This window comes from Rhinopithecus bieti, unplaced genomic scaffold (genome assembly GCF_001698545.2).
Source record: "Rhinopithecus bieti isolate Rb0 unplaced genomic scaffold, ASM169854v2 scaffold_45617, whole genome shotgun sequence".
Lineage (NCBI taxonomy): Eukaryota > Metazoa > Chordata > Mammalia > Primates > Cercopithecidae > Rhinopithecus > Rhinopithecus bieti.
Genome location: NW_016819136.1, coordinates 1,030,130 through 1,045,824, shown reverse-complemented (window position 1 = coordinate 1,045,824; position 15,695 = coordinate 1,030,130). Strand labels below are relative to the sequence as shown.

The 15,695-nt window shown below is 38.2% G+C and overlaps 1 protein-coding gene across 4 annotated transcripts in view; it reads left to right on the top strand.

Annotated features, from left to right (window-relative positions):
- CFAP44 (cilia and flagella associated protein 44) overlaps window positions 1–15,695 on the top strand; it is a 151,455-nt gene that overhangs the window by 53,724 nt on the left and 82,036 nt on the right. For all 4 annotated transcript variants that reach the window (XM_017858549.1, XM_017858550.1, XM_017858552.1 and 1 more), the window contains 3 exons: window positions 5,076–5,237; window positions 6,426–6,668; window positions 12,758–12,903. In XM_017858549.1, coding sequence (XP_017714038.1) covers window positions 5,076–5,237; window positions 6,426–6,668; window positions 12,758–12,903 — 551 coding nt within the window. The remainder of the gene's footprint in view (window positions 1–5,075; window positions 5,238–6,425; window positions 6,669–12,757; window positions 12,904–15,695) is intronic.

Below are 15,695 nucleotides of genomic sequence, written 5' to 3'. Positions count from 1 at the left end.
TAGAAGATCAATAAAGAAACAGAGGCAGGGCACAGTGCCTCACGCCTATAATCCCAGCACTTTGGGAGGCTGAGGCAGGCCAATCACCTGAGGTCAAGAGTTTGAGACAAGCCTGTCCAACATGGTGAAACCCTGTCTCTAACCCCTCTTCAAAAAAAATACAAAAATTAGCTGGGTGTGGTGGCATGCCTATAGTCCCAGCTACTGGGGAGGCTGAGGTGGGAGAATTGCTTCAACCTGGGAGGCGGAGGTTTCAGTGAGCTGTCACACCACTGCCCTCCAGCCTGGGCGAGAGTAAGACCCCATCTCAAAACAAACAGACAAACAAACAAACAAACAAACAAACAAGCAAAACCCCAGAAGACTTGCATAACACTATAGGCCAAATAGCCCTAACAGGTGTGTTCAGAGCAGTCCACCAACAGCAGTAGAATACACATTCTTCTCAAGTGATATGCAACTTTCTCTGGGATAGATCAAATTCTGTTTTTACCGCATATAATGAAGTTTTCTGAACAAGAAAGAAAATCGCACTTGTCATTCACCTATAACATCTTTTCTTTCTACATTGCTATAATCTGACCACCTGGTTGATCCTGCTTCTTTATTTGAATTTTGAGAATATGGTTATCTTTCTCTCCAGTAAAAGTGCAAACAAGTATTCTGAATGATATTGTATTAGTCTGTTTTCACACTACTGATAAAGACATACCCAAGACTGGGTAATTTATAAATAAAAAGAGGTTTAATGGACTCACAATTCCTCATGGCTGGGGAGGCCTCACAATCATGGTGGAAAATAAAGGAAGAGCAAAGGGACGTCTTACATGGTGGCAGGCAAGAAGAGGACTTGTGCAGGGGAACTCCTCTTTATAAATCCATCAGATCTTGTGAGACTTATTCACTATCATGAGAACAGCACAGGGAAGACCTGCCCCAGTGATCCAATTACCTTCCACTAGGTTCCTCTCATGACATGTGGGAATTGTGGGAGCTACAATTCAAGATGAGTTTTGGGTGGGGACACAGCCAAACCATATCAGATATTAACCTGTGGATAATCGATCAAACAGCATCAGACTCTGAACTTCTTGACTCCCTCATCTTCCATGATTTTTATAGTTTGCCCACACGCTTTCACAGCTACCCACTGGATACTTATTACTGTGTTTTTGTTTGCTAGACCTACCATAACAAAATACAACAAAGTGGATGGCTTAAACAACATAATTTCTTTCCTCACAATTCTGGAGTCTAGAAGCCCCAAATCAAGGTGTTGGTAGGTTTAGTTTCTTATGAGACCTCTCTGCTTGGCTTGCAGACAACTGTTTCTTGCTATGTTCTCACATGGTCATCTCTATGTTTGTGTTGTCTGTGTCTTAATCCCCTCTTCTTATAAAGACATCAGTCATATTGGATTAAGGGCCCACCCTAACAACCCTGTTTTAACTTATCTCTTTTAAAGATCTATCCCCAATACATTCTGAAGTATTGGGGGTTAGGACTTCAATATATGAATTTTTTTCTGAAGGGACACAATTGAGCACATAACAACTATAAGAGCTCAAGCTTAAAAGTCAACTATTTCAGGCTGGGTATGGTGGCTTATGTCTGTAATTCCAGCATTTTGGGAGGCCAAGGTGGGCGGATCACAAGGTCAGGAGATTGAGACCATCCTGGCTAACACGGTGAAACTCCGTCTCTACTAAAAATACAAAAAAATTAGCTGAGCGTGGTGGCAGGCACCTGTAGTCCCAGCTACTCGGGAAGCGGAGGCAGGAGAATGGTGTGAACCCAGGAGGCGGAGCTTGCAGTGAGCTGAGATCATGCCACTGCACTCCAACCTGGGTGACAGAGGAAGACTCTGTCTCAAAAAAAAAGAAAGTCAACTATTTGGAAACCATCATTCTCAGCAAAGTAACACAGGAACAGAAAACCAAACACCACATGTTCTAACTCCTAAGTGGAAATTGAACAATGAGAACACATGAACGCAGGGAGGGGAACATCGCACACTGGGGCCTGTCAGCGGGTGGGAGGATAGGGGAGGGATAGCATTACGAGAAATACCTAATATAGATGACGGGTTGATGGGTGCAGCAAACCACCATGGCATGTGTATACCTATGTAACAAACCTGCACATTCTGCACGTGCATCCTAGAACTAAAGTATAATTAAAAAAAAAAGTCAACTATTAAACTAGCCTTTACTCTGACTTCACCCTTTGTCTTTTTCAGACAATTTATTTGCCACTCTATCTCCAAGCAGTTCTTTGATGACACAGACCTGTATTTCATTCACCATTTGCTTTTCCTAACTTATTAGTTCTCTCTTCTTCATTTCCTTCCATGTCCAGCTTAAATTTTATAATTCTTTATTTCGATAATACTATGGATTGAATGTTTATACTGCCCCTGACACTCCAATTCATATGTTGAAGCCTGAATCCCCCATGTGATAGTATTTGGAGGTGGGGCCTTTGAGGTAATTAGGTCATGAGGGTGGAACCCTTGTGAATGGGATTAATTTCCTTATAAGGGGATGAAGAGACCAGAGTTTGTTCTCTCTGTCCTGTGAGAATACAACAAGATCACCATCAATGAACCAGGAAAAATGCCCTTATCAGATACTGGATCTGCCAGTCCCTTGATCTTGGGCTTCCCAGCTCCTAGAACTCCAAGAGATGAATTTCTGTTATTTAAGCTACCTAGTTTATGGTATTCTATTATAGCGGCCTGCACTAAGATAAACAAGGATCAATAACATTCTTCCAATGCCCTGATTTCCTTTATCCCTCTGTCTTTTCTTCATACCCATCAAGCAAAAGTCCATCTCTGAACTTCCCCCAACTAATTTATATTGGCCTATAGTGATCAGCCAAAGGCTGCTGGAGATAGTTATATGTCAACGAAGATTACCTCCTGTATAATTTAGTGATGAAAATGGCCTCGACATAATCCGTAAAATGGTTCGGCAATCCTATGACATTGCTCTTATCAACTCCCTCTTTCACACATGATGACCATTTTAGAACTTTTCTTCTCTACAAAGCTTCAAGCCTATTGCTCCCAACTCACTCTCAGAAAACTTGTATCATAGAAAAACTAGGAGCCCTCAGACAGGAACTTTTTCACTTCCCAGTACCAAACGGAAAATCCCATTTACCTCTGTATTCATGTGCTCCTCCTCCCTCTTTTGCAACAGAGAAGCTGTCTCCCTTCCTACGTAAGGCCAGTTCTGCCTCTTGCCCTTTTGTTTCTACTCTCTCCCAGTTTTTTTTTTCAATATTTTACATTATTTCTTTTTTCTGTCATAGAAATTTAATCATACCTGTTTATTGGACTGTTTCCTTCAGTATTTAAATATGTTCTTGTCTCTCCCACTTACAAAACATAACTTCCTTGATCTTATATTCTCGTCTAGCTACTACCCTATCTCTCTAATCAGCCTGCTTTCTCAAAAGGATGGACTGTTCTCAGACTCCATTTCCTTACATATCACTCTGTCTTTTATGTGCTCTTACCTGACTTCTAGTCTCATCATTCCACCAAATCAGCTCTTCTAAAAGCACCAATAATATCCATTTAACGTTTAGTTCTTATATTTCTTGACCTCTTAGCAACGTTTGATCCTGTCAATCTTTCGTTACTTTTTGAAATACCATTTCACTTTCACTTTTGTGGTACTATGCTTCGCTGGTTCCCTTTCCCACATCTTGTCATTCTTTCTCAGTCTTCCTCACTCAGTCATTGAGTATTAAGTTTCCCTAAGGCTCTGCCAATCTCTCCTCTCATTCTGTTCTTTTGCCCTAGGTGATGCCATCCAAGCCACAGTTTTCTTTTAAAAGCGAATGTTCCACAGAACTTTTGCACATGGTGTTTTCCTTGAGGGCTTGCTCCTTCAAACCCTCCCTTAACTCATTATGTAATTATAATTTATATATTCTTTACCTTGAAACTCAGATACCACCTTCTCTGAAAGCTTTATACAACCTACTTGTTCTATGACACCTCTGCAGGACTTCTGCAATTACAATTTACGTTTATTTATCTGATTTGCTAAATTACAAGTTTCCATTGGAGATAAGCTACATTATGGCAGATATTATGTTTTTCTTATTATAAATTTATCCCTACCACTTAAGAAAATGCTGAGTACATAGTAGGCACACAACAAATAATTGTAGATGAAATAACCAAATGAATAAACATTTCAAATAATGTATCTGTAAATATCAAGATGGGGATTTCCCATTCATGATTAAATACATGGTTTTGAAGCCAAAAGAGAAGTCTGGGCTGGAGAGATTAATTTGAAATTTAATTGCATGTAAATGATAATGAAGGTTGTAAGATTTCCCAGAAAATGCTTATGGAGGGAGAGAAGAGGGAAGAGGACAAAAACCTTGGGAACATCCACGTTTGTTAAACTGAGGCAGAGAGAGGATGAGCCATCAAAGTAGGCTAGGACTGACTACACCATCCACACACGCAGACTTTCCTTGGCAGTCCTAATTTTAATATTTGGCCCTTTCAGCTAACAGGTTTCACAACCACATATATTCATCAGAAAATCAGAAAACATGTATGAATCACATATGTTATGGCATCTATAAAGGAATCAAATGTAAATCTAATTTTAATAATTACCTTATTAATTAATAATGATATAGCAATAATTAATACTTATGACTATATAATAATTATTAATAAACTTGACTTTTTAACCAATAACTGCAGTGAGGAATTAAGTGTGTTTTAAACATGGCTAATANCAGAAAATCAGAAAACATGTATGAATCACATATGTTATGGCATCTATAAAGGAATCAAATGTAAATCTAATTTTAATAATTACCTTATTAATTAATAATGATATAGCAATAATTAATACTTATGACTATATAATAATTATTAATAAACTTGACTTTTTAACCAATAACTGCAGTGAGGAATTAAGTGTGTTTTAAACATGGCTAATATACATAGTAATTATATTTTTTATTTATAATCTTTTAAACTATGCTTTAAAAAATTTGCCTAAATGTAAATATGTTCAATTTTTCTTTTTTAGCTTGAAAGTACTTTACTAATTATCTGTGAAAATGGCTATATTCTTGAAGCTCCACTTCCAACCATAAATCTAGAAGAGGATGATCATGATGTAGTCTCCTATGAAATCAAAGACATGTGCATAAAATGTTTCCATTTTTCAAGTGTCAAATCTAAGATTCTGGTATGGAATATTACTGAAGCATTATCTTCTAATAATTTCCTTTCCTTAGAATATAAAATATCCTGTGTTAAGTGCTGATGGAATACAGAAAAGAATAAAACATAGGCCCGGAACTTAATGAGTTTATAATCTGGTAGGAAAGCAGCTATTAGAAGGCAGTAGTAAATAGATATGGAAATCAAAATGCAAAGAAGGAAATTTTAGGGGTCTGCAGAAGAAAAGAGAGAGGATTCTGATAGAGGGATGGGAGGAGGTCAAAGATGACTGCCTGGAAGTGACATTTAGTACCTAAAGAATGGGAAAGGCCAGGCACATTGGCTCATGCCTGTCATCCCAGCACTTTGGGAGGCTGAGGTGGGAGGATCGCTTGAGCCCGGGAGTTTATGGTTGCAGTAAGCTATGATTGCACCACTGCACTCCAGCCCAGGTGACAGAGTGAGACCCTGTCTCAAGAAAAAAAAATAGGGGGAATTTTGAGAGGTGAAAATAGGACGATGGCAATAAAGGCTGGAAGAACATCCCAAGAGAACACAGAGTTGTGAGTGTTTTCAAGAAATGAGGAATAGATCAATAAAATATAGGGAGGCAATTTGTGGAGGGATGTTTCAAGAGTCTGTGACCAATGCATGGGGCTCCTTAAATGCCAGCCAAGACATTTCATTTTAGACCATTGAGATCCATTGTGAGTTTGTGAGGAGAGGATTGATGTGATGATATCATGTAAGTTAGGAAGATAATTGTGAGGGGTGAACAGAATGAAGTGGTAAAAGATGGGAGGTGGAAGTACCAGTGTCAGAGGGCTTTTGCAAAGGACAATTGATAGACGATGAAGGCCGAACTCACAGTATTACTAAAGTTGGAAGCAACTTTCCTTGTGGACTAGTTCAGTCTGCCTAATTCCTGGGTTAACAGTGATAGGCTCCCAGAGAAGTTATATTTAGCTTCTCTATTAGGAAAAAAATGACCAAATAATTTCTGTAAAACCAAGATTAATAGGGATAGAACAAAAATGAGTCATTCCAATGATTTAAAAGTTTTAATGATAAAATATATTCTCACAATGGTGAGTATTTTAAATACTATTTTACAGAGCTGTGTATCTTTCTATTTTCATTGTCATCCCCAATGGTGTAAATGAACGAATGAGTCATAATTGTTTTTATACCTACTTAATGTTTCTTTTAAAAGAGATCAATAGAAATTGAAAAGAGGGAGAGACAAAGGAAGTTGAAGGAAAAAATAAGGGAAGAAAGGAGGAACAAGCTAGCAGCAGAGATGGGAGAAGATGGAGAAAAGGAATTTCAGGAGGAGGAAGAGGAGGAAGAGGAGGAGGAGGAAGAAGAGCCTTTACCTGAAATATTTATTCCATCAACCCCCTCTCCCATCCTCTGTGGATTTTACTCGGAGCCAGGGAAGTTCTGGGTTTCTTTGGTAGGTAACAGTGTAACAATTTTTACCTCAATCATATTTCAATGTAGTTTGTAGTTATTGTAACTTCATTCTTTCTTACTCTTATGTTAAGATTTCATTTACCTAGTTTTTTTAGATTTCATTTATTAAATACTATTGAAGTTGTGAGTTTTGGTGAATGAATGTGGGATATAGTTGTTTTAAAATAATCTTAACATCTTTTTTATATGTCTACTTGTGCAGATAATTGTACAGATAAATCTATAGATTATCTCTTATCTGCTTGTCAATCATAATGTTCCAGGCAAGTCAAAGCAGAGAAGGATCAAGTGTAGAGAGGCAAAAGGCTAGGGGTTTTTCCAACCAAGACTGTTGTTTTTTTTTGTTGTTGTTTTTTTGAGACGGAGTCTCACTCTGTCGCCCAGGCTGGAGTGCAGTGGCCGGATCTCAGCTCACTGCAAGCTCCGCCTCCCGGGTTCACGCTATTCTCCTGCCTCAGCCTCCTGAGTAGCTGGGACTACAGGCGCCAGCCACCTCGCCCCGCTAGTTTTTTGTATTTTTTTAGTAGAGATGGGGTTTCACCGTGTTAGCCAGGATGGTCTCAATCTCCTGACCTCGTGCTCCGCCCGTCTCGGCCTCCCAAAGTGCTGGGATTACAGGCTTGAGCCACCGCGCCCGGCGAAGACTGTTGTTTTTTAATTTTGAAAAGAATAGCTTTTATGGCAGTACTATCCAGTAGACTTTTCTTACTTCTCATTATCTACAACTATGCTGTGTGCAAGTCTAGGAAGAAAAGTGTTTTCAGATGGTCCAATTGCCACCCTGAACAAAACCAGAAACTTTGGCTCATAAGGAAGAAAGGGGAAAAAAATTGGGGATATTAGGAAGAAAGGATCAGGGCCTATCACAGTGGCTGTAGGAGGTATATCCTCCAATTATACATTTTTTACTCTTTGCTTGAAATATTTTATTGATCTACTACAAAGCAAGATTTCCTCATTATAATTTGTCACAATTTTCAGTCCATCCACCAAAAAAAAAAAAAAAAAAAAAAAAAAATTCATAAAGTGTATGTGGAAGATCATTACTAATTCATCACTGGTCCTAGGCTTTAGCCAGGCCAGGACACTGACTAGCCAAGGACTGTTGCTATAAGGATGTGATGAGTGTTGACTTTTTCCCTCCTCAACTTTTCCTAGAACTATATCTTTCGTATTACTAAGGGAGGCAAGCAGAAAAGAAGGATGGAAAATTAGCACTGGAGACATTATAGGGACGTAATGTATTAGTTCCTCTACCCTTTCTGCCTGTTTCTGTGTTTTATTAAAACAATTGTAAATGGACTACTGACTATTGTATGGAGTTCATGGATAAAGGGATAAAGAAACGTGGTTCCCCCTTCAGGAAGTCTTCATTGAGGGAAAGAAGTACAGAAAACCATTTTAACTGTAATACAATGCAATAAATTTCAGTGTCCTGGAATATAGATGCAAAAATTACTTATTATTTAACAAACATATTTGAGCCGGGGGCAGAGTGATGTCTGTAGGTCCCAGTACTCAAGAGGCTGAGGTGGGAAGATGCTTGAGCCCAGGAGTTCAAGACCAGCCTGTATATGGTAGTGGAGGACCCCATCTCAAACATACAACAACAACAAAACACAAACAGAAAACCCCGCACATATTTAGTTGCTTACTCTTTAGGGTTTCCCAAGTAAAATTACATAGTACATACTTACACTAAAAATTATTTTTAGCTGGTGCCAGTGTTCTCATGCCTGTATCCCAGGCCCCTTTGGGAGGCCAAGGCGGTGGATCACCAAGGTCAGGAAATCGAGATCATCCTGGCCAACATTGGTGAAACCCTGTCTCTACTAAAATACAAAAAAATTAGCCGGGCATGGTAGCAGGTGCCTGTCAGTCCCAGCTGCTTGGGAGGCCAAGGCAGGGGAATCACTGAACCCGGGAGGTAAGGTTGCAGTGAGCCAAGATTCTGCCACTGCACTCCAGCCTGTGTGACAGAGCAAAGGACTCCATCTCCAAAATGTGTGTGTGTGTGTGTGTATATATATATATATATATATATATATATATATATGTCTGAAATTTAAATTTAATAGATGACCTTTATTTTCATTTGCTGAATATGACAACCTACTTATTCTGTACCAGGTATTTTTCTAAGTAATTTACTTAACCAACCATAAAATAAGTGGTATTATTTTTTGCATTTTGTATATGAAGAAACCAAGGCATGGAAATGTTAGGCATTTTATCCAAGACCATATAACTAATGAGAAGAGAAACTAGGATCTGGACTCGAGCGTTCTGGCTCCAGAGTTCATACCCTTAACCATTAAGCTACACTGGTGAACAAGGTTAAAGTATAGTTAACAGAGGTAGCAGAGCTTGAGCCAACAGTTTGACAACTCTGTGCCTGTAGCCAAATAAATGGTGAAGAAAAACCCGTCTCATTTTGAAGTAATGACTGCAGTTCTCAAATCAATACTCACACTGCAGCTGATTCTACTGCCCAGCCATATTCACTTTCCAAATTATTGCATTAAGTCTTTCTTCTCCCTTCAAACATTTTGTACCTTCTCTTACTCTTCAATGATAACCTCATCTCACATTTCACAGAAAAAAATAAAAGCAGATGGAATTTCCTTTTCTTGTCTCAATTAGATGTAACACCCTATAGGGATCTATATACCTTTTGTCTGCCTTGCCTATTGTTATAATTGGAAAACAGTCCCTTGCAACTCTCCAAGGACACTGTTCCCAAGGGCTCCTTGATCCCATCGCTTCTCATTTTCTCAAAAATTTTGCTCCTGAGATAAACCACTTGGTCTCCTGTATCATCAGTTTCTGTCTTTTCTATTCAGTTATTATCATGCACATACAAACATGCTCTAGTACTAATTTTAATTTTATTTCCTTAACCTCTCTTTCTTTCTGCCCCCCTGCTCTATTACATAAAAAGTTACTGAAAGAATCATCTGTAATCATTGGCTTAACTTATCCACCTCCTATTTGACTTCAGCCCCTTCCAGCTGGGCTTCTATCTCCATCACTTCACTAATGATGACAAGCTCAGAGGTCAATTCTCTGTCCATTTGACTTTTCAGATCATTTAACAGAGTTGATCCCTCATACTTCTCAAATGTTTTCTTCTCTTGGCTTCTAAGACATTACACTCTTCTGGCCACTCCATTTCAGCCTCTTTTGCTGGCTTCTCATGTGCAGAACAAGCTTTGAAGTTTGAAATACTCCAGAGTGTGGCCTTGGGCCCCCTCTTTCTTGCTAAGGTAACTTTACACAGTCTGATGACTTTAAATATCACTTATCTTCCAGTGAATCTCAAATATTTATCTCTAGTCCTGACCTCTCCCCTCCACTTAGACTTGTATATACAACTTGACAATGCTCCTTGGCCCTCAAAATTAACTTGTCCAAGACATTACTTTTGAACCATACATGTCCCATACAAACCTGCTCCATCTCCATATCAGTAAATGAGACAATCATCCACTTAGTTACTATGCCAAAACCTCGAAGTTATTAAGGATTCTTCTCTTTCCTTTACTATTTGATACCCTTATATTGAAAGTAGGTCTCTTGTAAACAGTATATGGTTAGGCTTAAAAGAATCCTGTAGGATTATATTTGTCTTTTAAAAAAGTACTATGTTCATTTATATTTAATGTAATTACTGATATATTTTAGTTTAAATTTACCATCTTAGTAATTATTTCTATTTGTCACACTCGTTCTAAATTTCTTTTCTTTCCCTTTTTCACCTTCTATTGAGTGATTAGGTAATTTTTTCTACAGTTTTCTTCCTCTACTAGATTATTAGTTATACATTCTTTTACTATTCTTTTAGAGGTGGTTTTATTTATTTATTTATTTTTGTTTTTGAGACAGAGTCTCACTCATTCTGTTGCCCAGGCTGGAATGCAGTGGTGCCATCTTGGCTCACTACAGCCTCTACTTCCCAGGTTCAAGTGATTCTCCTGCCTTAGTTTCCCAAGTAGCTGGGATTATAGGCATGTGCCAACATGCGTGGTTAAAAGGCGTAGTTTCTTCATTTTTATTTTGTTTGCAGTTTGTAGCACTCTAAATTTCAACATCTCTCTCCAGTTTTAGAAAATTCTCAGCCATTATCTACCACAATGTTGCTTCTGGCCTATCTTTTCACTATCTTATTCTGGGACCCCAGCTTCATATGTATTACATCCTTCTCATTATGTTCCATATGTATCTTATATCATTCAAGAAGATTTTCCATCCTTTTTCTCTCTCTCCATGCTTTAGCCTATTTTTTCTGATCTCTGTTCCAGCTTCATAACTGTCTTTTATTTTAAAGTTTGTTTTTCCAATTGTTTTTTATTGAAGTAAAAGACACATAACATAAAATTGACCATCTTAAGCATTTTTAAGTGTACAGCTCAGTAGTAGTAAACGTATTCATAATGTTGTGACATCATCACCAACCTCCGTCTCCACTGTCCTCCTCATCCTGTCACACTGAAACTCCCATACCCATCAAATGATAACTCCTGATCTTCCCTTCTCTCAGCCCCTGACAACCATCACTCTACTTTCTTTTTCTATGATTTTGACTACTCTAAGTATCTCAAATAAGTGAAATTATATAGTATCTGTCTCTTTATGACTGGCTTGTTTCACTTGGCATAATTTCCCCAAGTTTCATCCATGATGTGGCATACGTCAGAATTTCCTTTCAAGGCTGAATAATACTCCATTTTAAGTATGTACCGTATTTTGCTTATATACTCAGTCATCAATAGACACTTGGGGCCAAGCATGGTGGCTCATGCCTGTAATCCTAGCACTTTAGGAGGTCAAGGCGGGTGGATCACTTGAAGCCAGGAGTTCCAGACCAGCCTCGCCAACATGGCAAAACCCCATCTCTACTAAAAATAGAAAAAATTCGATGGGTGCAGTGGCTCACACCTGCAATCCTAGCTACCCGGGAGGCCGAGGCAGGAGAATGGCTTGAACTTGGGAGGTGGAAGTTGCAGTGAGCCAAGATGGCACCACTGCATTCTAGCCTGGGTGACAGAGTGAGACCCCAACTCAAAATAAACACACAAAAATAGGCACGTGGATTGCTCCCACCTTTTGGTATTGTGAATAATGCTGCTATGAATGAGGTGGGTGTTCAAATACCTCTTTGAGACCCTGATTGAACCCTGGGAATGATTATTTCTTTCTCCATAAGTCCATGAGACTGCAGATAGCTTTGTCCAGCTTCTTAGCCTCTCAGCTGCCACTTTAAGAACTGACAGTTGCTCCAGGGAGTAAAGCAGTGTCAAATGCCAGGCTCACTTCTGGCTTTCCCTCCTGTTTGGATCTTGCGATTCTGGTAGCTTTCCAATGCCTTCAAACACATTTAGAAAATTTGTTCTGGTTGTTCTCATTTGGAGAGTTTGGCTGAAACAATCTAGTCTGCCATTGTCAAAAGTGAAAACTTAGTAATTTGATTTTCAGAGATGACCATGTTGTTACCTTCTCTTTCTTATTTATTCTTTTATTGTTCATAAAGTTGTTCTGACCCTTAATTTGTTTCCTATAATAAGGAGTCTCAGTAATAAGGAAATTAGAGTTGGAGCAATATAGCTCTTCCAGTTGATCATTCATCTTCTCACTACATGGATAAATTTTTCTGAAATAGCCCTTTCTGGAAAATTAACAGTGTTTATAGTTACCTTAAACTGAAAACTAGCTGTAAAAATGAGGAAGTGCAAAACCCTATTCATTTGTTATTGCTTATTCAGAATAATGCTTGAAGACATAAAATGAAATTCTATAGGTAGGGAGTCAGAGGTGATCTCTCTCTTGTATTGGCTTTTAAATGAAAACAAATCATCATAAGGTTTTTATTATAATTATATAGTTGTGTATAAATGGATAAAGGAGATGATTTATAGAAATAATAAATCTATAATCATAGAAATTATGTAGAAGTAGATGTTTGAAAACATCTATTTTATGTTTTCAAATTTGAAATAATCAAAAAATTCTCATGCATTTATGTGTGTTATATTCAAGTACCACCTTCTATGTTACTTATCTCTTTTCTAGGGTGACTATGATTCTGGTTTTCTGTATCACTGTGAGTTCCCCCCTTGTGATGAAAGCCGTGATTTCAAGGAACAAAAAGATGAACCTATCGATGTCCGTTATCTTGAGGATACAGAGGATAATCCCATCCAAACTATCACTTTCAAGTGAGCAGTATTTCAAAAAGCTTTAAAAAAACCATATCCCATATTCCATTAGTGTCTATGCTTTTGTCCATCCTGGATAGTGTCAATTTTTAGAGATCCATCCAAATGAAGGGGTACTCAAAAAATATTTTGTTAAATAAATCAAATGAATAAATATAATCAAAGCTAATACTGAAATTACATTTAAATACCCCCACCAAATATTCTGTCAGTATTTTTGTTTATCTCACAATTGAATTGCATGGATTTACATTCTGTTACCTAGGAGGATGCTACTTACATAGTCAGAAATGAAGGTTCTGGGTTGTTTATCTCACAATTGAATTGCATGGATTTACATTCTGTTACCTAGGAGGATGCTACTTACATAGTCAGAAATGAAGGTTCAGTTATTCTGGAGAAATCACAATTAAATCATTAGCCCTTTGATAATTGAGAACTAGGCATATATGCCAGTTCTTCTGATGACCCAATATAATAGCTCCAAATTTCAAATTGGCCCTTTTTCTCTACTCTTTTGTATTAGTTTGCTAGGGCTGCCACAATAAAACATCATAGACTAGGTGGCTTAAACAGCAGAATCTTTTTTCTCACAGTTTGGGAGGCTGGAGTTCCAAGATCAAGGTGTCAGCAGCTTGGTTTCTTTTGAGGCCTCTCTCCTTGACTTATAGATATCTGCCTTTTTGCATGATCTTTTCTCTGGGTGCCTGTCATCCCTGATGTTTCTGTCTGTATCCTAATCTCTTCTTCTTCTTCTTCTTTTAAATTATTATACTTTAAGTTCAAGGGTGCATGTGCACAACACGCACATTTGTTACCTAGGTATACATGTGCCATGTTGGCTTACTGCACCTATCAACTCATCATTTACATTAGGTATTTCTCCTAATGCTATCCTTCCCCCAGCCCCCACTCCCCAACAGGCCCTGGAGTGTGATGTTCCCTGCCCTGTGTCCATGTGTTCTCGTTGTTCAGTTCCCACCTATGAGTGAGAACATGCAGTGTTTGATTTTCTGTCCTTGTGATAGTTTGCTGAAAATGATGGTTTCCAGCTGCATCCATGTCCCTGCAAAGGATATGAACTCAACCTTTTTTATGGCTGCATAGTATTCCATGGTATATATGTGCCACATTTTTCTTAATCCAGTCTATCATTGATGGACATTTGGGTTGGTTCCAAGTCTTTGTTATTGTGAATGGTGCCGCAATAAACATACATGTACATGTGTCTTTATAGTAGCATGATTTATAATCCTTTGGGTATATACCCAATAATGGGATCGCTGGGTCACATGGTATTTCCAGTTGTAGATCTTTGAGGAATCGCCACACAAATGGTTGAACTAATTTACACTCCCACCGGCAGCATAAAAATGTTCCTATTTCTCCACATCCTCTCCAGCATCTGTTGTTTCCTGACTTTTTAATGATCACTATTCTAACTGATGTGAGATGGTATCTCACTGTGGTTTTGATTTGCATTTCTCTGATGATCAGTGGTGATGAGCATTTTTTCATGTGTCTGTTGGCAGCATAAATGTCTTCTTTTGAGAAGTGTCTGTTCATATCCTTTGCCCACCTTTTGATGGGATTGTTTGTTTGTTTGTTTTTTCTGTAAACTTGTTTAAGTTTTTGTAGATTCTGGATATTAGTCCTTTGTCAGATGGGTAGATTGCAAAAATTTTCTCCCATTCTGTAGGTTGCCTGTTCACTCTGATGATTGTTTCTTTTGCTGTACAGAAGCGCTTTAGTTTAATTAGATCCCATTTGTCTATTTTAGTTTCTGTTGCCGTTGCTTTTGGTGTTTTAGACATGAAGTCTTTGCCCATGCCTATGTCCTGAATGATATCGCCTAGGTTTTCTTCTAGGGTTTTTATGACTTTAGGTCTTACATTTAAGTCTTTAATCCATCTTGAGTTACTTTTTGTATAACATGTAAGGAAGGGATCCAGTTTCAGCTTTCTACATATGGCTAGCCAGTGTTCCCAGCACCATTTATTAAATAAGGAATGCTTTCCCCATTTCTTGTTTTTGTCAGGTTTGTCAAAGATCAGATGGTTGTAGATGTGTGGTGTTATTTCTGAGGCCTCTGTTCTGTTCCATTGGTCTGTATATCTGTTTTGGTACCAGTACCATGCTGTTTTGGTTACTATAGCCTTATAGTGTAGTTTGAAGTCAGTTAGTGTAATGCCTCCAGCTTTGTTCTTTTGCTTAGGATTGTCTTGGCTATGCAGGCTCTTTTTTGTTTACATAGGAACTTTAAAGTAGTTTTTTCCAATTTTGTGAAGAACGTCATTGGTAGCTTGACCAATGATGGCATTGAATCTATGAATTACCTTGGGCAGTATGGCCATGTTCACAGTATTGATTCTTCCTATCCATGAACATGAAATGTTCTTCCATTTGTTTGTATCCTCTTTTATTTCATTGAGCAGTGGTTTGTAGTTCTCCTTGAAGTGGTCCTTCACATCCCTTGTAAGTTGGATTCCTAGGTATTTTATTCTTTTTGTAGCAGTTGTGAATGGGCATTCACTCATGATTTGGCTCTCTGTTTGCTACTGCTGTATAGGAATGCTTGTGATTTTTGCGTATTGATTTTGTATCCTGAGACTTTGCCGAAGTTGTTTATCAGCTTAAGGAGATTGTGGCCTGAGACGATGGGGTTTTCTAAATATACAATCATGTCATCTGCAAACAGGCACAATTTGACTTCCTCTTTTCCTAATTGAATATCCTTTATTTCTTTCTCTTGCCTGTTTGCCCTGGCCAGAACTTCCAACACTATGTTGAAT